Here is a 20,792-nt window from a genome sequence, read left to right on the forward strand (position 1 = left end):
AAAAGGTACAGAGAAAAGTGCACCCTGTGTCTCTGCTGCTATGGGGAACAGGAAGCTGAGCAAGGGGATTGTTATCCTCATAACTGACAAAAGGACCAAAAAGCCTTTTTGAGTCTTCTTATCAGCGTTATAAAAATGCATCCTATGACCTTAGGAAATGGAAGATTCCACATTTCCTATTCACATCACCTTGCTCTGATGAGTCACAATGGGTTTGGTCAGTCTGTTACAGAAGGGTGCTCACTAAAACTGATTCCTAATCAAAACCACCAGTATTTCACATTGTCTCATACACGTTTCATATGGAGGAAACAAGCTTGAGGTACTCAGGGCTATAAGGTAATTTCAAATAAAATACAGACATTGGTAATACCAAATTGTTGATGAAAATTTTAATACAAAACCAATTTTTATATAGAATACATATTTATTGTCCTACCACAATGAAGCATATTGTAGAAAAGACAGAATTATAGCAGTGGACATAGCTTGAAAGTTCTTAGGTTTTATAAACTAATTTCTAGGAGGTTAGAATGCTGTTTGGTTTGGGGTTTTTTAAAAAAAAATTAGGGAATAATACTAATGATAGTTTTTACAGACTTTTGCAAACAAATGTGGAAATTATTAGTTAGTATTAACGAATTTATTATTGAAACAATTACTTGCACAGTAATGCCTGCAAAGCAAAGCAGAAATTCAATGAATTTTAGGCTACAGAAGTTTACAAGAAAGCGGTCTTTGAAACTTACCATCAATATCTTGCTCAATGATATCTCTTTGCTTCTGGAATATCTCTTTTAAACTAACATAAGCAAACCCAATATCCTCACATTCAAGATCCTGCTCATCTTCTGGAGGATCACTGACCACTGTAAATTTTAGGCTAAACACACATGCACAAAAAAAAGTTATTTTGCTTTCAAAAAAGGGTCAAAAATCAAATTATAAATAATGAAAAAAGAAAAAACCACACTATTTTACAAGTTTAAAATGCATAAACACCTGTAGTGTTATGGGCAGAATATTTCCATAAATTTTGTTTCTTGGTGGTCCTCTTGCTACAAAAAAAAAAAGGGAAACTGGACTACTGATGAACTTCTGTCTTCCTATTTATTCAGTACAGAACTGAAATTTCAGCACAAGCCAAACCAGACATTCTGATAACTGCAGGAAACAACCTACTTAGTAACACAAGGGACAGTAGTGACATGATGGCACATGTAAGAGATTAATGCTTCTCTTCTGAGAAAAAGCTCACTGCTGTTACTTTACCTTATTTTTACCTCAGGTTTGTAAAATATTTAGTATAGTTATCTGTAGCACACAGAGCAGCTCTTATTTCACTGTGCTGAGGAATCAGTCCAGTGCAGGTGGCTCAGAAGCAGCTGCAGGTAAAGCCCAAGGCAAGAGGCTGTGAAGCCAGTACCCCTTAGCACAACAAAGGGCCAGGGACCCATGGCCCAGGCAGGGGAGGGACACTCCGAGATCCAGGCAGGAACCAGGAACTGCCAGACTTTGGGTACAGCCAGCTGAGGGACACTTCAGGACATGGCAGGAGCCCCAGACTCTGTCCTGTGAGGGTATGAAAGCCCACAGGTTCCTTTGTTCAGGGTCCTTACTCTGAGGCTCCAACTTGAACTGTAATTGTCTTATTTAATTACTGCACCAAAAAGTTATTTTAAGGATTTGGGACCTCTAAGACTCTGCTGGAGTTGGTGAAGGCAACAGGTCAGACTGGACAGTGTGGGGGTGCAGCTGCCAAGGGACCTCAGTCCCAGATCAGGTGCTGAAGTGTAACTGCCACAGTAGTCCTGGATGGTTGGACAGGGAAATTTCTTTGGCAACTAAATTATCTGCCAGGGAAATAAAAAGGAGTATTTTATCCTCATTATTGTTAAATCTTAGTAAAACTTGCTTTAGTAGAATATGTTTAGCAATGTTCCTGATATAGATGCCAAATAAGGAACATGGAACGAAGAGAGATCAATCTCTCTTTCTCGGAGTGAATCAGTGATTTGCGAGTAAGATTTACAAATGACTCTGATACTTCAAATGCAATTAGCAGGTATCCTAGTCTTCTGTAAATGGAATGGATCTTTAAATTACTAGTTGTGCCATTTCAATGAATATTGACATTCAAGAAGAAACAGAATCAAAATATGTCATTCATTCTCTCCAAATAATGCACATGGCTACCTCAATGAAAAGAAATGAGTAAGAACAAATTTATTACTATAAAATTGAACAAGTCGAATTTCTAGTCTTTCTCATATGTATTCATATAATAGATGTCTGCTACATCCATATATATACACATATACTTTTTTTTCCTTTAAATTCTGGGGCCAAGGAATACTTCCTGCAGTTCTTAAGACTCCTTTTAGTATTCTGAATTCAGAGAGCAACAAATGTACTACTCTCCCATCACACAGATATGTGCTTTTCAAATTCGTTACTGACAGACTACTGATGATAGACTCTAGAAACTCTGTTTTGTAAAACAAAGTTGTTTAAAAAAAACACCAACAAAACAAACAACCCCTGCCCCCCAAATTAAACCACAGCACTAAACAAACATTAGATGAGTTTGTAATACTCCATTCCATAAGCACCGATTCGGAGAATAAAACTAGCAGCACATCACAATGCAGGCGTCATTCCTAGCTGAAACGATTATTTTTTTCTTGTTAGTTATCTATTAACTATGTAGGGTTACCTTGTCAGTAAAGACAAAAAGACAAACCACGAGCAATTTTTACAAAGACCTATACTAGAGGTTTTTAGCATTAATCTGTACCTGTCAGCACGTAGATCTGGCTTTAGAAGAATTGACTTGAGATACTCCCTTTCTGCATGATTATCTTCCTTATCCACATTTATCACTGCAAAGCAAATAAATTAATATAACTGGTTATCAATTGTTTTTCACCTATTAGAATAAAGAACATGAAGAAAAGAACAAAGTAAAATGAGCGTTTATTTAATTTTCTTTTCTAAGGAAAAACAACAATGTTAGAATCAAATGTTAGAATCATGATCTAATGGTGTGCCACTGGCGGGTTTATATGAACACTGTAAAAAGATACAAAAGCAGCACCTAAGCATGCACAGAGCTGCTACTTTCTATTAACGGCAATAGCAGCCATGATTTTAAAAGGGTCTTTATTGCTTTGTATTTGAAGTGATTTACTGTATTTCCTTCCACTAAGGAAGCTAGGGATAATGAGAATGTACGGCAAAGTGCTTATCCTTTTTGACCGCCTCAGTAATTCAATCCTCCTTTCCTGCCACAGCGTTTCAATACAAGAAATCTTCAGACCAATGGACTGCAGAAAATCTGTCATCTATACTCCCTCTCAAGTGGGCAATGCCAACATAGCAGTGATTGATGTGACATTTCTGATTCTCTTCAGTCTTCAGCTACACATTGAACAATCCAATAATCTATGAGTAAGAGAAGGATCTAAATGAGTGAATTATTTGGGAAGTTGCATTCTAAAATCAGGTTTGTAGGTGGTAGCAGTTTTAAAGATCTGACTAAAACACCATTTCTGCAAAGCCAATTTTCTCTAATTATTTTAAAAGAATGCTTAATTTGAATGTCTGTATTAAGGGTTTGTCATAAATAGCAATAACCCTAACCCTGATTCATGCACTCCAGAATACTCTCAGCTAAAAGCCCAAGACTGAAGCACTCAGGCTGAATCTTAAATGAAATAAAATTTTACCAGGAAGAAGAAGTTAATTGAAACATGATGACATAGCTGGAGAAATAATTAACAAGAGAATATAAATTATTACAATAGATCTATGTATGCTAGTAGTGTAAATATAAAGTATTAATTGGCAATGTATTAGTATGAAACAAGTATGAATTAGTTCCCCTCTTAAAAAGTTGCCATGAAAGAAACACTGAGTATTTGCAAGTAGTGATGAAGTCCAATCACATATTCTCTCTTTTCACCTAAGTTTTAGATGCACAGATTAAAATGTTTTGCTTTTGCTAAGATGTATCATCATGTACTGACAGAAAAATTAGATCATCACACTCTTCTAAAAATAATATATACATTTTAGTTATGTATAGTCTAATTTTGAAATTTATGCACTACCAGCATATTTAAATATATTGTGATGTTACCATTTTATACACCAGCCTCCTTCGGCATTTCATTATATGCTAGATAATTGCATACTTACCTCATTTCTTAAAAATCCCTTTTAGTATTTCCCAAAATATCTGGAAAATAGGCAAATAGAGTCGGCACATAGAGAAATGCAACTATAATATACAGAAAGTAGGCTTTATTGCAGCTATTTTCATAAGAGAGAATTTAAGAGAAGAAGCAAGCCTGCTCACAAATACACCAGACTTACCAGTGCTATAGTTATAGTGAATCCTCTTACCACCAGGTGGTTTGGGAAGTGACAGTGGGGTCTCCTCTGCAAGGAAATTGTTTAATCTGCATTCTACAAACAGCTGCTGTATTGTTTCATCTGCTGTAATTCGTGACTCAGTAAGACCAAGTGATGTAATTTTAATCTGGATTTTTTCAACTCCCTATTTAAAAACAAAATATAAACATAATACAAATGATTTTTTGTTTCTTTAAGTGCTAAGACAAAACAAACATATATATATATATATATATATATATATATGGAAGTCATCAGCTTTTTATATTATTAATACTGATTGACGGACATATACCAAATGAGAATCTAAAGCTCCAGAGTTTGTAGCTAAGACTGTTGTTGCAAGAGATACTGATTTCCATTCAATGTTTAAAACATTTTTGTAGTAGTCATAGTTATAGTCTGCTCATTATCTTTAGGTAAAAATGCTATCAAAATCACAAATTCCAGCTGTCATCATTTTTACCTACATGGCAGTGATCCTGTAACTGCTTAAAATACTGTCAGTAATACAAAGTACTGAAGTTTTCAAAATAAAAGAGAATTGTTAGTACCTACTGCAGACTATACTACAAAGAGTTCAATTAAAATCCATAAAGTCACAAAATTGTTAGGTATGTAATGTAATAATGCATTTGTAAAGAATTCAACTTCATAGAGTGAACCTTCCTAGTTAAGTCCAACACACCTTACAAAGTTAATTTTAACATGTGATAATAAAAGTAATATCCCAATTGTTCTTCACTGTAGCCTTTTCTTATTGTCTTTAACTGAAGTTCCTGATATTCTTCTGTTCCTTATATGAAATGGTTTCATACTGTTCTGCAAAGTCTGGAATATTTATGTACAGATAAATTTTAGCAAGCTTTATTTAGGTGGGCATGTTGGACTCAAGAGAAAGAGTCACAAATATTTCTTGTAGTTACTCTGCAAGGAAAGAAAAGCCACAATGGTTTCAAAACTGGAATATGTAGGTGAACATTCAATGATGAAGTTCTTCAAAGAGCAAATAGAACACACTGAATACAGAGATGTTGAATTTTTTAAAAACTTATTTCTTTTCAATATATTACTTTCTTTTTATAACTTTTTAAAAATATTTCTTCTATATGGAAACATTTTGACAATTTTCATTTCTAAACTTAAATCACTTGAAGTACTAAATCACATTCAAAGTATTAGCTTTCTATATTCAGTCAGAATTCCAAATTAATGTTCTTATTTAATATGGAGATACCTTACATTTTGCTGAGAAAATTATAAAATGAATAAAAATGAAAAGCAATGTATCCTATTGTAAAAATATCCACCATACAGAATAATTTCCATTGCTGTCAAGTCCTTTCAGTATTTGATTATGTAATTTTACCCCTTCCTTTCAAAAGACTTTTCTTTTTATTATGTATCCTATGACACTTTAACAAAAATCCAAATCTGGATCAATATTTCAATAAGGTTCTTCCACTATTCAGCAGGTTCATGGAAATTCTACCAGGGTGAAAGAAAAAATTCCACACCATTCTGTCTCTACTAAATAAAGTTTCATGGCTTTAGCAATTTTTTTCTCCTAAAATCTAGTAAGTTAAGTGGCTACTGAATGTTATTAAAGTGATGGTTTTTGACTTGAATATGCTTTTCATATTCAAATTTATAAATGAAATTAAACAAAATTAAGTATTTTATAATCAATCGTACATCATAGACAAGAAGAAAAAATAAAGAAGCAACTGGTATAGCTTGATACTGGAAAATCTGTTAGATATGCCTTATGATCCATATATCTAAGAAAAAACTAGAATTGTCTAATTTGCAACATACAAATAACCCTGGTGTCATCTTAAATGACTTATGTAGTGTGGCATACAATTCATGTTTATAGGGTAATTAGCACAATGATCTCCAAAAATCACAAAACTTATAGTATGTGAGTATCAGCAGGACAGTTATCTCGAAAGATAAAAGGCAGTGATTTCTGATCTTAACAAAAAAGAATCCAACAGCAATTTTGACATGCTGTATTCTATAATTGACCCAAGAATTCAAGCAAAGTAATGTGTATTTTTAAAATCCAACTTTTATCAAACGTTACCTTAATAGTGTATAGCTTTTACTGGTTTTATCTACTGTTCATAAACATGCACATTGTTACCAAAAACCAGATCAAAGGAGGAACGTAGAAATTTATCAACGTGAAATTAATCTACATACAAAATCCTCTCAGAATTGTTCTTACATAATTTTGATAAAATAAAATACAGGATGACTAGAAAGGTACAGAGCAACTGTATAATAGTTTGACTTAATAGTGATTACTAGTATTCATTTTAGTTCTCAAAATTACAGGTGAAATTTTTTACATTTTACTTATAAATAATGCAATCTTCAAAAGTACCTTCTGCATTTTTCTGAAGAACATATAAGTGACAGCATTTCTACAAATCTACTGTAGTTGAAGACTTGTTAAAGATTTACTTTCTACAGCTTAAAAAAAAAAAGAAGCAGTATTTCTTATACATGTTTCTTGTTACTAGTTACTTTGTAAGATACCACATACCCTTGAAAAGACCACTTAAAAAAACCCCTACCTCTAGGATATCACATTGCAGAACATTCAAACCTGTTAATTTTAAGTACTAGTTTTATGGCTAAGATTGTTCAGTCAACGTTAGATCTAAAAGTGTGAATTATTTTTTTTGAGACCTATCCTATTGAAATACTGTTCAAAGTAAGTTCTGCAAATTTATATCATGCTGTGCTATTTTGCATATATGACTTTTAGTCCTGAATTGCTGGTTTTAAGAATAAGTCAAGAGAATTAATACTGTACATGTACAGCTTAATTGAAAACTGATATTGCAAAGCTACTTTTAGAGGACATTAGGCTTAAATATTTTTCTTAGTCTTACCAAATAATTGCCATGTATACTCTGACTCAGCTGCTTAATATCTGTGGATACTGGACTTGAAATAATACAGTCATCACTATCAGTTTTTATTGACTCAACAGCATCATCCTCTTGATGATCTTCTTGATCTTTAAAAAAAAAAAAAAATTAATGCAGGTAACACCCGCTATATTTTAGACCACCTAAGACTTCATAAAAAATCTGATAGCAATAAATTTCCTTTTGTAATATAGAAAGAGTAAGTGCCAGATAAATCTTCTCTTCCTTGAAGAAGATTAACACTGTGAATCAATGACATTTAGAGTAATCTAATCTGTATTTTTTCTGGTTTGTTAAAAAAGTGATAATGTTTTCCAGATGGAAACTGGCTAATAGAGTAAATCCTGAAACGAACTAAGTATGCACAACTGTTAGCTTTATTTAAGAATATGGTCTGAATTTCCTCTGACTTCCTTTAATACCATGCATATGTGAAAGAAGAATGCACCTTTTTTCTTTAGTAAAAAGGTAGTTCTGTATGCAGGTGCATTACTTTCTGTAACTTGCAGAGCATTTATTTACATAAAGCAAATTATAAAGACAATTGGTATTCCAAATCAACATTCAACAAGTTTTTCCAATTTTTTAAATGAATTCTTATGCAAAAGCTGCCAACAAACAAACATAAAATTTTAGCATTCTGCTTCTGTTTCTATTTTAAACTTGGTATCATGGACTTGGTTATTGCTATACTAAACAGTTTAAGCTTGGAGCTGGAACAGGTTGACCTGGCTTTTCCATCTTTAAATAAACCTAATAACTTTGTGTCACACATGTGATATGGCATCCTAGGCCTCTCACTCTCTGAAAGGATTCCGGTACCACCGTTGGCTGTTATCTGCAGACAAAAAGAGCATATTCATTAAAACAGTCTTTGGAACAGCGTAGATCTAAGGGAGAATATTAAGACATTTAAAATAGAAGCCAGGTAGCCAGGTTTCCTTTAGTATTTTACAAATCTAAGTCAGATTTTTGCAATCAATTACAATATGGCTTCCATTTGGGAAGAAAACACATCTTATCCACCACGCAGCTTCAGCTGTAGCCTATGCCAGATATCATTTATGTCATGAAGTTTCTCATAATGAGGCAGCTTTCACTACTAGGAAGAAATGCTTATGAAAATGGAAAGAGAAAGGTTTTTTTCAGAAAATACAGCTACTTATTAATAACAATGAATTCTACCTTCTGGTTGCAATTCCTCAATTATTTCTGTCTCATCTCTAGAAGTAATCAATGTCTGGTCAGCCAACTGCTCCTCTGACAGATGAGAGAGCTCTTCTTTTTCCTGCTGAATTTCTTCAGCTATCTCCTTCACTTTGTCACCTGACAGCCGTTTAGCATCCTGTACCACATGCTACAGAAAAAGAGAAACTTACAGTCCTTATAAAACTCCTTGAAAAGCAGAAGTTACTAAAGAAGTTACTAAACTCTTCAAAACTTGAAGAGTTATGGCCCACATTATCCAGAGCCTTTTAACAATGTATTGCTTACGCAGTGCAGGAAACAATGAGAAAGTGTCAACTGCTGTAACATATAATTAATGTACAGCAGAAAGACATTTATCTAACTGCATTTGTGAAAACATAACTATTATAATGATTTTGTACCTATCAGCATATATACAGCCTGTTTGATTTCCAGTTTAATTTAATCTTTTTCTACAACTTCTACAAGACTCAGTCAAAAAAACCCAAAACACACATTATATCCAAGAAGAACTTTTGATAGCTAAATTTACACACATAGGCCCATACATGTGAATTGATTTTGGTATGAATGTTATTATCTCAAATCTGTAGTTAGGTCATTATTATAACTGCAGTGAACCCTATGGAATTGCATTTTAAATATCAAAGTACTTCCATATTATTTTCAAATACAGATCCCTAAGTTAGAGATAAAACAAGGGGAAGCCTTTAATATACAGCAGACAATTATTATACAAAAGTAGGTATAGATTTACTGGTGGAGAAGCATTTGGACAGAAAATGCCTCCTTTGCTTCCCTGCATTACCGTCACTGGTTCTTATCCTCTGCTAGAACTTTTACATATGAGGCTAGACAATTCTCACAAGCAGTTTGGGTGAGTCAAACCATTTATCTCACCTTTTAGCGAGTCTCCTTTTTTATTTGCTTTGGCATGTATCACATTGACAAGTAATTTTATTAAGAACTAGATTCTCTGCTATTGAGAAAATGAACTGGAAAATGAAACAGACTTCCCATTTTAATCTGTTGACCTTCTGTTTTTCTTGCATGGACGCTTTGTTGCCATTTCATCACAAGACTCAGACATCAGAGAAGGCCATACTGTTTTCTTATTTAGGTCTAATAGTACTTTTGTCCTTAACCAGACAACGAGGCTTAGATTTTTAAAACAGCTACAGGAGCTGCTACCCAACAATGAAGACTTCTGATAGAGACCAAGTAGCTGTCTCACTTAGAAAATCCTAGTTTGTGAAAAATGGTCAAACTTTAGAAGTTACTGTTTGGACAGCTGAAGATATTTTGTGTGTGCAACTATCCGGCTAACATTTCAGTTTTTCACATCTAAGCTCTCAAAAGATTATATTCACCAACATTTGACTTTTTGTTTTTTAAAGCTGATAAATGCAACAGATCAACTTAATTGTTATTTCCAGTCTATACTCTATAGCTCTCAACAAAGTTTTAGTAATAGTAAACCAAACAGTAACAGAATCTGTTAATTGAAAATTGATATTAACCTTTCAAAGAATAAATCCAACTAAGTAATTTATGAAAGGAAAAAACCCCACAACTAGTTTTTAATTAATGCCATATTATTAATATTATAATTATATGTAATATGTAAACATAACCTTTTATAATTGCCTGTTGAAGAATCTACTTTTACTTACTGGATTTACTTAAAAACACAACCTATTTTTAATTCTCCAAATGCAAATTATTTTAGAAGAAAATTTACAAAACGCAGCAAATACATTTGGGTTAGTTCCATGCAGACTCTCTTAGACTCTGGAAGGATGTACAGGTGACAGTGTAAGCCAAGTTAAGAAGTATCATTATTTTCAGAATGTGTGCAATCTCAGCTTAATTTTAGAGGTGACTCTGAACTGTATCAAACTGTGCATCTCATTAGCCCAACACTCAGGGTCTGTTTGGATTAAGCTGGTTTCTACAGAGGGATTTATATGCAGTGCAAGTGGTAACTGTAGAAAGACACTTGAATAATGCAGAGAGTTGAGAAACACAGTGTAGCGTGAGCTGACTGGTCCTGTGAGAATCTGCCCTAAGCCAGCAGAAAGTGAAGCTTGTAAACCGTGGAGGATATCAAGCAGTTCTGAGGGAGTCACACAGCTATCACTGCATTGCATCCCCCACCTATACACAGTACTATGCTACCATTCATTGCCTGGGACATCACAGTATTGTGCTGCTAAAATAATCCAGTGTTCTTAATTATTAGTTCTACAAATTGCCCATATGGAGCTACAAGTAGCCTTTCATGCTTGGTTGTGCATGACAGAAATAGTCAGAACTTACTGCCATCTGTATTGCACTAAGATCCAGAAAGGAGACTCTCTTGTGTGCTTGAGCTGCACGCTGCTTCATTTTGAGTGCTGGAGTCTGTAATAAACAAATATATTGAAGAAAATTTATTGCCATCTTATTTTACAGTAAATTATGAGGAACTCTAATTTTTTTCAAAGCCAAATCTAATAGCACTAAATTAAACTCTAATCAGATACAATTTAACAGAATTTATACACAACATACTTCTCAAATTAGATCATGGAACCCATGAAGATTTTATATATAATATAAATTTACATTATGTAATAATATAAAACATTAGAGTTACTCCAGACATAGAATATTTTCAACAGCTTAGGTTAAAAAAAAGCCCACTAAAAACTCTAATATTTTAATTTATACATTTCAACCTGTTTGCTTTTATTTCTTAAACGACTGTTAAAGATGTTTCAAAGTCCCTTCTTTTTCTGTGGCCCTTATTTAAATGTGATTGTAAAATGAATTTTATTTTCAAAATGCTCTTCAATATTCAGCTAAAAAACTCAGTAAAAAACCCATTGTGAAGCAATCTCAATCTCATAATACTCCAATGTTAAGAACTGCAAAACCATTTGGAACAACTGCTTCACCCACTCTATGTATCCGACACCTGGTTGGTTTAAAATTCATGAATATGATACTAAAACATCTTACAGCTCAAGAAAATGAAATATAATGTCAAATGTTATAGTGACAATTTCAGTATATAAATAACTAAGTTTAAGACTTTTCCTCTTCAGACAAGGTATAGTTCAACTAATTCTTGATCTCTTTATATGAAAAACTGCTAATGTATTTTCCAGTTCAAGAATCTTTAACTTTCTTACACTTTGAACATATCAAGACTCGACCTAAGCTATTTGAACTTAAAAAGAAAGAACGGAACAGTTTATTTGATCAAAACTATCGCAGAATCACAGAATTCTGGCTTGGATTGGAAGGGAACTTAAAATTTAGTTGCAAACTCCCTGCCATGGGCAGGGACACCTTCAAACTAGACCAGGTGCTCCAAGCCCCATCCAACCTAGCCTTGGACACTTCCAGGGATGGGGAAGCCCCAGCTTCTCTGGGCAACCTGTCCCAGTTGAAGGAATGGCTGCAGTAGTGTCAGGAGAGGGACAGAAGTTGGACATCAGGAACAGGTTCTCTGCACGGAGCGTGCTCGGGCACTGAACAAGCTCCCCAGGGAACGGTTATGGTCCCAAGGCTGCCGGAGCTCCAGAAGCATTTGGACAATTGGGATTGTCCCAGTTTGCATTTGGGATTGTTGAGGTATCTGTGCAGGGCCAGGAGGTTGACTCATTGATTCTGATGAGTGCCCTCTAACTCAGCCTATGTTTCTGTGAAGAATTTCTGCCTTCTAATCTAAATCAACTTTCCTCGAATTTAAAGCCATTCCCCCTTGTCCTATGCCCTTGTAAAAAGCCTCTCTCCAGCCTTCTTGTAGGCTTCCTTAGGACTGGAAGACTGCAATTAGGTCACCCTGAAGTTTCTCTTCTCCGTGAAGTAATTCTCTCTACCAAGTACCGACCCAAACATACCTTGGACAGTTGTTCATGTTCCCTAAAACTGGGTGTTATATATCCCAGATCCTTTGACCTCTGTTTGTAGGGAATAATAGCTTGGTTCATAGGAACTTGTAACCTGATCCAGTATTCTACGGTACCATAATTTTGAATGTGTCCTTTTTTTCCTAAGGAATAAATAGGGGATTGCATTAATTTTCTTTTCATCATTAAGGTATGTTACTCAAAAGCTAGGAAAAACCACAAATTCAAGATTTATAGAACAGCCACAAATTAAAGATTGTGCCGATGCATTACACCAGTACTTGTGATGTGAGATCTGTAGTTCATGTTAGAAACAGAAATGATACCTCAGGCTCCCAGTGTATGATCCAAAATCAAAACAGGGACATTTTTCCCTACTTATGTATTTACTACAAGGTCAAATCGAAGTTCAATATTTTTATCTCCTTAAGGCAAATAAAGTTTAGGACATTTTTGTTTGTTAACCGTTAGAAGTGTCCCAAAAAGTGGTATGCAATTTAAATTACTGGCAAAGGTACCACTTCACAATGCCTTATTAAACCAGATTCTCTACAACAGTAGGCAGCTAAGAGGTCACTGAATATGTTGGTCTGACAAAATGCTTCTAGAAGAAAAAGTAAGCTGCAAAGAACATTCAAGACTTCTTAGAAGTGTCTTGTCCAGGATACCTTAAAATTATTTTAATATAATTAGTATGAATGTGCCTAAAATAATCCACAAAATGTAAACACCTCCTAGATTGTGCTAGTATATATATATATATATATATATATATAAAATGAATCATAATCACCATAATTTGTACCTTTTTCACTATTATATGGCAAACTTTGTCCTACCAGTTTAGATTACACAATTTCTTCCTTTGTTTATGGATAAGGAAAGAGGGATATACTTATGACATTCAGCCCGGATACAAAGCATTGATGTTTGATATGGGCGAAGTGGGGGTGCCTCCTTTTTTGTTTTTTTTTCCTCTTGCCCTGTGGCTGTATGCCGTTATGTGCAAAATTGCACCCATCCCAGCTTTCCACAAATGTTGGCAGAACCACAAGAACAAGCTGCACATCCAACAGAAAACAGCCTTCTTGTAAACACTTTTTTTTACCTTTTGAAAGAGTAATGCACATATTCATTTTTGGTCAAATATGCATTATTTACCACTTGCAATATAGTGACACATAATCAAACAGAATACTTTGCGATATCTTAACTACCAACTAAATTTGCTGTGTTGTAGATCTTGCCATCGTTTTCCAAGATTTCATGGAACTTAAGCTGACAAGAAGCAATTGTTTCATAATCTATGCCGTATGCACGATGAACCTCCAGTGTGATGCTGTTTTCCTGTACATAGTGAAAGAAGCTATCATCAGACTGCACAAGAAACTGAGAAGTGAAGTCATATGATGGAGTCTTCCCATGAACTACTGGGGTTATCTGAAGTTCAAAGTCATAGAATGCGTAAGTACAAAAGGTTGCAGGTTCCCAGTCACCAAAAGTGTGCACAGCTTCAGAAGAGAAGATCACTTTGCTGATATGAATTTCAAAAAGGTTCTCTCCTCTTTCTAAATGAACAGTTTCAACAAATCCACCCACTGGATCACTCGGCAATACCTCTTGTCTGGACTTAAGTGGTTTTGTATCATACACAATGTCTCTTAGTTGGGCTGCAACAGATAAAATAGAGTTATAATATGACTGTCTTTTTAAAAACTCAAATACAATTGATGACTGAGAAGAAAGGATAAAAGTATAATTCAATTATATTAACAATGTTACTTTCATAAAGGCATTATCAAAAATAATTCATACACGTAATGCCCACTGAGCACACTGGCAACAATCAAGAATATTTCCTCAGTGGAGCTGCCTCAGTATGCATAGACACAGACCCTCTAACAGTTATTAATTATCAGGTTATAAGGGAGTGAAAAGGTAAAATTCAGAAATCTTATGCCATATTCAAAGTAAGTATCACTATGCAAATGTAGCAGAGATTTAAGATGCGCATTTTTATAGGGTTGATCTAAATTTGCCAGAGAAAGAAATAGTACATCTGACTTTTAACATCTGTTACATCTTGAATGGATAGAACTACCAGCGAAGACCTTCACATGCTTCCCACCCTCAGGTGATAAGGGGTTAATAAGTGGTTAACACAGGTTGGATGGGGCTCTGAGTAGCCTTCTAGTGGAAGGTGTCCTGCCCCTGGCAGGGGTTTGGAACGAGACTGGGATTCCAGCCCAAGCCATGCTGGGATTGTATGATTCTAAGAAATCAAACTACACGCTTACAGAATTAGGACATAAACCATGATGCAGTAGACGGAACATGGAGACAAAATGTGAAAATTGTTTCAGCATCAGAGTTTGTAAAATATCCTATTTGAGGCTTCCTATGCACCTTTTACACAGTGAACCCACTAAAAAATACTTGAAATTCCTCCTGTTTAAATACTACGTCAGTATATTATAACAAGACTTGGGGGATTTTAATAACACAAAGTGATTCTGTAATGATAGTACTGCAAAGTAAAAGGTTGACCATAAAGGTATGATTTATTAAAAAAACCCCAAGTTTGGTTATTTTATTCTTATTCAGCAATAGCTGCAGTATGAAAACCACTTTATTGGATTTGGTTTAATTAATAACTGTCATTTAAGTCAATGAAAATTAACTGGAATAGATACCTTTCCATGAAAGAACTGACCTTTCTAGTAGTTTTAGAAATGGAAAAGAGAACAAATTTAAAATAGTAATTTGGAATAGATAAAATATTAAAAAAATAGTGAAGAATATAATTTAAAGATACCTTCTAGTTTTCGGATACGTGAAGCTCTAACATCAAGAAGATGGGTATACTGCTCCAATTTTAACTCATAGTCTTTCTGTAGACTTTCCATCTTTCTTGTCATTGTTTCTACTTCAGTCTGAAAAACAATTGCGTGTAAAAAGAACTTTTGAGGATTGTCTGTACTGATGTTGCACATGCTTTTGGTACAAGTTAAAATACAGTTAGATTTGAGGAAAGAACATTTAGAGTATGCAAAAATAGCAGCAGTTTTTCACTTATCAATACAACAAATCAGTTCTAATGTCAGCAAAATCTAAAAACATCAACAGGAAAAACAGAGTAGCTTTTGTGGACAATATACCCAACAGTTTCTTTAATGATTTTGTTATTTTAAATGCTAATTAATTGAATGAAAAGTCAAAATAAGATCTGCCCTATTCCAACAGTGGAAGGAGAAAAAAGACACTGAAAGCAGAGTGGTATGGAAAAGGAAGCTTATTAGATAAGCACATTTACTATCTTATCTGTGAAGACCTGGTAGGAGCTCAGAGATAACGCTCAGAGAGAAGGCACAGTCTGAGGCTTAAGGGCAGGATGAGCTAAAAGCTACAATTTAGTCACTTGGATCTCTTATTATTTTTAACAATACCTTCAGCAACAGCAGATTTTATGTTTGGTTCCCTATGCACAGACTGGCTTTGTTGCTGAATTTTCAAGTCTTAATTATTATAAGTGTCAGAGCTACAAAGGTTAAAATGTTATTATCAGGTTATTTCCCACTGTGAGTGGAGTTTAATACCTGGTAATCGTTGCTAATTTTGTGCTGCACAAGTAACAAATTCCTTGTCTTTTCAAGTTCTTGCACAGTTTCTGCATGTCTTAATTGCAGTTCCTGCATGGAGTATTCTAAATCTTTATGGATATCATCTTCCACTTTTTTGAAGAACAGAAGGTCCACATTCTTTTGTTGCTTTTGATCCTGGAGCACATTAAAAAAAATTACAAGAAAATATTTTTGCAAAAGATTTGCATGTATTTGTGCATGGCTTAATGCCAACACTGGCATATACTTTTGGTACAACAGTAAGGCAGTAAGCAGAACTTTATAAACTTTAAGCACATGGTAACACAAAAATAGGAATGAGGCAGACTAGAATGTGCCAAGATTGTTTTCAGCAATGTAATCTCATGATTATGAGGAACCAATTAAAATGTATCAGATATTCAGAAGCAGTCACTCCTGTCTATCCACTGAAAATACAAACAGATATATAAGCCTTTCTCATAATTAATAATCCAGCCTCCATAAATGTACAAACCCCGAATTATTATTCTCAAGTCTACATGCCTTCTGTAATTAATACTGGGGAGTTGGTTTTCATTGAGGTTTTCTGCATTTTTTGGGGTTTTTAAATGACATTATATAATCATCATTACAGTAAACACTTCCTCAAGAAAATAAAACATAAATTACCCAAACAGTGGAAACTGTTTTGTTTTGAAATTGCAAAATTATTTGTTCACTGATTTCTTCCTCTCACTCCATTTTCAATTTGTGCAAGAGAAAAAAGAATTGAGTATTTTCTGAGTATTTTTGGTTTTCTGTTGTAATAAACAAAGATAAGTTCCTCAGATAAGTTCCTGTGGTATTGCTATATCACATACTTGAATTTCCATGCTTATGGTACACTTGCATCAATTATAGAATTAATAAACAAAATTGGTTTTAGTAAACATTATAGGGATAACAAGATGCTGTGGGTAAGCCATTTAAATGAGAGAAACTAAGTTTTTTTTTTAAATGGCTATGAATCTGATTTAATTCACTTTTGTTGTTATAATGAATTATTTATATAAATTAAGATTTAATTCTGGCAATTTTTTCATCTTCCCTTCTGATTTCCTGTAACTAAAAAATGACAAGAGCACACATTTGAGCTTGAGGCATTAACTACAGAAAGATGCTCAAATAATTCAGCCCTTGAAAATTCCAGGTGTGTAGAAACCATACATACAATGGTCAGCCAAGGGTTTAACAAAAGAAGAAAAAAAACAACAAACCAACAAAACCACCTTGCACAAACGAGAAAATAAGAGAATGCAAAGTATGGAATTCTAGAATGGTTTGGGGTGAAAGGGATCCTAAATATCATCTAGTTCCAACCCTGCATTCTTTGTAAGATACCTTTATAAGTAAGAGGGCTTCATTGAATTCTGCCACACCAACATCACTTTCCTGAAATGTAATGGAAAGGTGTTACCAGATGTGAATTGAAGAAACACATTCAGAATAACAAGATACATTCTCACCAGACGTGACATTTTGCTTGACACCATGAATAAACACTTATGTTTCTATATTCTTTGACTATGAAGAAGTATCTGCACTATGCATAAAACATAGAGGGTTTTTTTTCTCATATTTGAAGCAAAAATACAGTTCACCTTGGTTAAAAACTTCACTTGATTTTTCAGATCATCTACTTGTTGTTTTTGTTCCAGGTAGCGGAATTGCAGGTCTTTGTTGTCTTGCATCAGCTTTTCGTTTTGGTCTTGATATAGAAGAACAAAATATTACACTTAACTAAATATAGTTAAGAAAATTACAAACTTGATTTTTTAAATATTCATATATGCATGAAAATTTCATTGCAAAATGCAGAAACTAATGTATTTTGTATGGGGAAATCTCTGTGTCCTTGTTCTGGTTAGGACGGGGTTAATTTTTGCAAGACGTCAACTTTTACTGACACAGTCAATACTTCTCTATTAAGACAATAATAAAAAAATTGTACTTATTCAATAGTGTACTCTGTAGAACAGTACTATAAATAAGAACAACAAATTCAGCAATGCATGAAATTTCATTAATGTAAAATAAAAAGTACTTAGACATAACTAAGTAAATACATACACTGTATGAATTTATAAGATGAGTGAAAACAATCCTTGCTACAGGAATTGTTTCAATCAGATTTTGTATTAGCTTATCTCAGTCTTTTAAAACCTGCATGAAACACTACTGTTAGTGAGCTTCAATGAACATGAATCAAACAGCTATTGTAATTTATGGCTGAGAATCTGGGAAATACTGGTAAGATGAGAAACATGAGTATAAATATCTAAGGGAAATGAGGCTGGTGGAAGGGTGATATGGTTTCTGAAAGTACTATATTAAAAAAAAAACAAACAGAAAACATAGTTGGAGCGTTACTCTATTTTCTATCTAAATACATTTATTTTAAGTATTACAAAGCACATTATGATGTTATGGCCAGAAAAATACTACTAAAGCAATCAGATCAAATTACAGGATCATTGTAAAAGGGAAATACAGAAGGAGGACATACAAAATGTCACGATGATGTTGGACTCCTGTAGCATTAAGAATTTTCAAGGCTTCACTTATTTTACCATCTTTCTTAGACATGCAAAAGAAGCTTAGGAAAAAAGATTCATATGCCAAACTACAAAGGGTAGACAAGACATTATTTCTACACTAGTTCTAGGCAGTACTTTAAGACACTCATTCATTTCAATTCTTGTATTGAACTTCAAAGAGGAATGTGCAGCAAAAGGCACATACTCTCAAATATGTGGCTGAGGAATGTTATACTGCCTACGTTTTGTGAAAGACAGAGCTGTAACCAAATCCTGCATACAGAGGCCTAGAGGGGTATTAGAACATCTACTCCAAGTCAATTCAACAGAAGTCAGAAGTGTAGTACTCCGGTGTTTCAGTTCAGGAGTACAACAAGCTACGTGGGAAAGGGATGGCAAACACCTGACAGGTAAACATCATGGCCACAGCAAGGAAAGACCTTGGAATGCCAGTTTTTCATTATCATGCTACAAGTAACACCTGTTAGTATGTCATAACTTCATAACAATGTAGCTTATGGCATCTTTATTTTAGTATAAATTAAGGTTAATTTTGCAAACGCTGTGGTCAAATAAAATGTTTAAATATTCAATCTGGTATGTGAAGTCAGCAGAGCTACTGAGAATCCTAACAGTACACGTGTGCTGAACTCATGCGTAAATCATATGAATTATTCACAACAAGTTGTCCCATTTCATTCCATGAAATTGTTCACAGAAACACACCTCTTAAAAATACACATTTGAAGAATCAGCTCTAAGCTAAATATCTTCACTTTCTGTCTGTGCTTGTCTTTCGTAAACTTCATATTGCTACAGTAATCAGTGCTGAGATTAAAAAAAAGATTGCAAGGTCAGTATTCACTAAGAAGTTGTCCTACAGCATGAGAAAACACATGTGAAATAATCTGTTCATTAGATTAAAAGAAAACTGTCATTTTAAATGCACAATGCTGTAAATGAAAATTAATATATACTGAAAATATTTAAAAAAATCTCAATTAATGAAATTGAAAGACAAACATTGCCAAGGGCCTATATGGGCTTCACATAACTTTGTACAGTGAACAGAATGGTGGTTTATAATTGGAGAGAGACTGTCAGAGGGGTCTCTTTCCATAAGAACTTTCAGTGTAGAGAAGAAATACTGAATAAAGTGTAAATATGAACCCAACAGATGAAGAATAAATGCAGCTGAAATTATATAAGCCTCATTCAGCCCATATTCTGTATTGGGTCATATTTTGCACTTAATAGATAGTCATAACTTAGGTGTATTTAGCAAACATATACTTAAAATACAGCTTTGAAAACACCAGCAACAGAGATTTCACTTTTCTGGGCAGTATATCTCAACTCCAACATGGGTATAATCTTATATTTTGAGAAAATTAAATTTTCTCAGAAATATACCTCTTTCTACTTTGATCTTGTCAAGGATTTCATTTTTGTCTGCTAGATCATTTTTGATAGCTGCCTCTAGTTTAGCAATTTGCAGTTTCAGTTGCTGTTCCTTTGATTTCCATTGCTGTTCATAGGGCAGACTGAAGACACTGCAATAAAACATACGTTATATGAAAAACTTTTAGAAATCAGCTTCAGCAGAAAATAATCAAGGAAAAAACCTTTTAGCAGCACAGAGACCACTGTCATTGTGGCTGAGGAATTATGTAAATATATGTTGGTCGGCTGCTCTTGAAACCCAGATGGCTCTCTCAGGATACCATTAAAAACCATGAAAGATTTGTGGGACGAGCAAAGGAACTGGCCTTAATTTAGAGCTCCAAAGTTAAAAAAAGTTGGTAGCATGCAACATTTGTGGGACTAGGAAAGCAACTGAGATGCATATCTCAGAATAATCCACAACTGCAAACTTCAGCAAGTAACAACTACAAAACCAGGGGGGTTTTTTGTGTACAAACCCTCTTATTGTAGAGAATTGGGATCATCCCCTGATTTCTTTTAAATCTGTGAGACATGCAGAAGCTCAAGTCAGTTGCCTGGTCAAAGAAATGTTGACCATGAAGTGACAACAGTTTTCTTATGCTCTAAAACAACAATTCTGCTACTGATTAAAAAGTGCATATAAAGTAATCTTTCTCCTACTTGAAGAAATAAAAAAAAAGTGGGAAAAGAAATTAGAAT

The 20,792-nt window shown here is 34.1% G+C and overlaps 1 protein-coding gene across 6 annotated transcripts in view; it reads right to left on the minus strand.

Annotated features, from left to right (window-relative positions):
- Window positions 1-20,792, minus strand: part of RPGRIP1L (RPGRIP1 like) — a 40,827-nt gene that overhangs the window by 3,243 nt on the left and 16,792 nt on the right. For 3 of the 6 annotated variants that reach the window (XM_039731119.1, XM_039731121.1, XM_039731120.1), the window contains exons 10-22: window positions 20,061-20,200; window positions 17,712-17,818; window positions 17,452-17,502; window positions 16,066-16,245; window positions 15,285-15,402; window positions 13,687-14,139; window positions 12,461-12,612; window positions 10,890-10,973; window positions 8,547-8,718; window positions 7,323-7,450; window positions 4,378-4,561; window positions 2,798-2,882; window positions 750-883 (exon numbers count right to left, since the gene is read on the minus strand). In XM_039731119.1, coding sequence (XP_039587053.1) covers window positions 750-883; window positions 2,798-2,882; window positions 4,378-4,561; window positions 7,323-7,450; window positions 8,547-8,718; window positions 10,890-10,973; window positions 12,461-12,612; window positions 13,687-14,139; window positions 15,285-15,402; window positions 16,066-16,245; window positions 17,452-17,502; window positions 17,712-17,818; window positions 20,061-20,200 — 1,988 coding nt within the window. Of the gene's footprint in view, window positions 1-749; window positions 884-2,797; window positions 2,883-4,377; window positions 4,562-7,322; window positions 7,451-8,546; window positions 8,719-10,889; window positions 10,974-12,460; window positions 12,613-13,577; window positions 14,140-15,284; window positions 15,403-16,065; window positions 16,246-17,451; window positions 17,503-17,711; window positions 17,819-20,060; window positions 20,201-20,792 lie in introns of those variants that run through there. The other 3 variants (XM_039731122.1, XR_005630056.1, XM_039731123.1) reach the window with 3 other exon arrangements.

The sequence above is a fragment of the Passer montanus genome, unplaced genomic scaffold (assembly GCF_014805655.1).
Source record: "Passer montanus isolate IOZ18808 unplaced genomic scaffold, ASM1480565v1 scaffold76, whole genome shotgun sequence".
Taxonomy (NCBI): domain Eukaryota; kingdom Metazoa; phylum Chordata; class Aves; order Passeriformes; family Passeridae; genus Passer; species Passer montanus.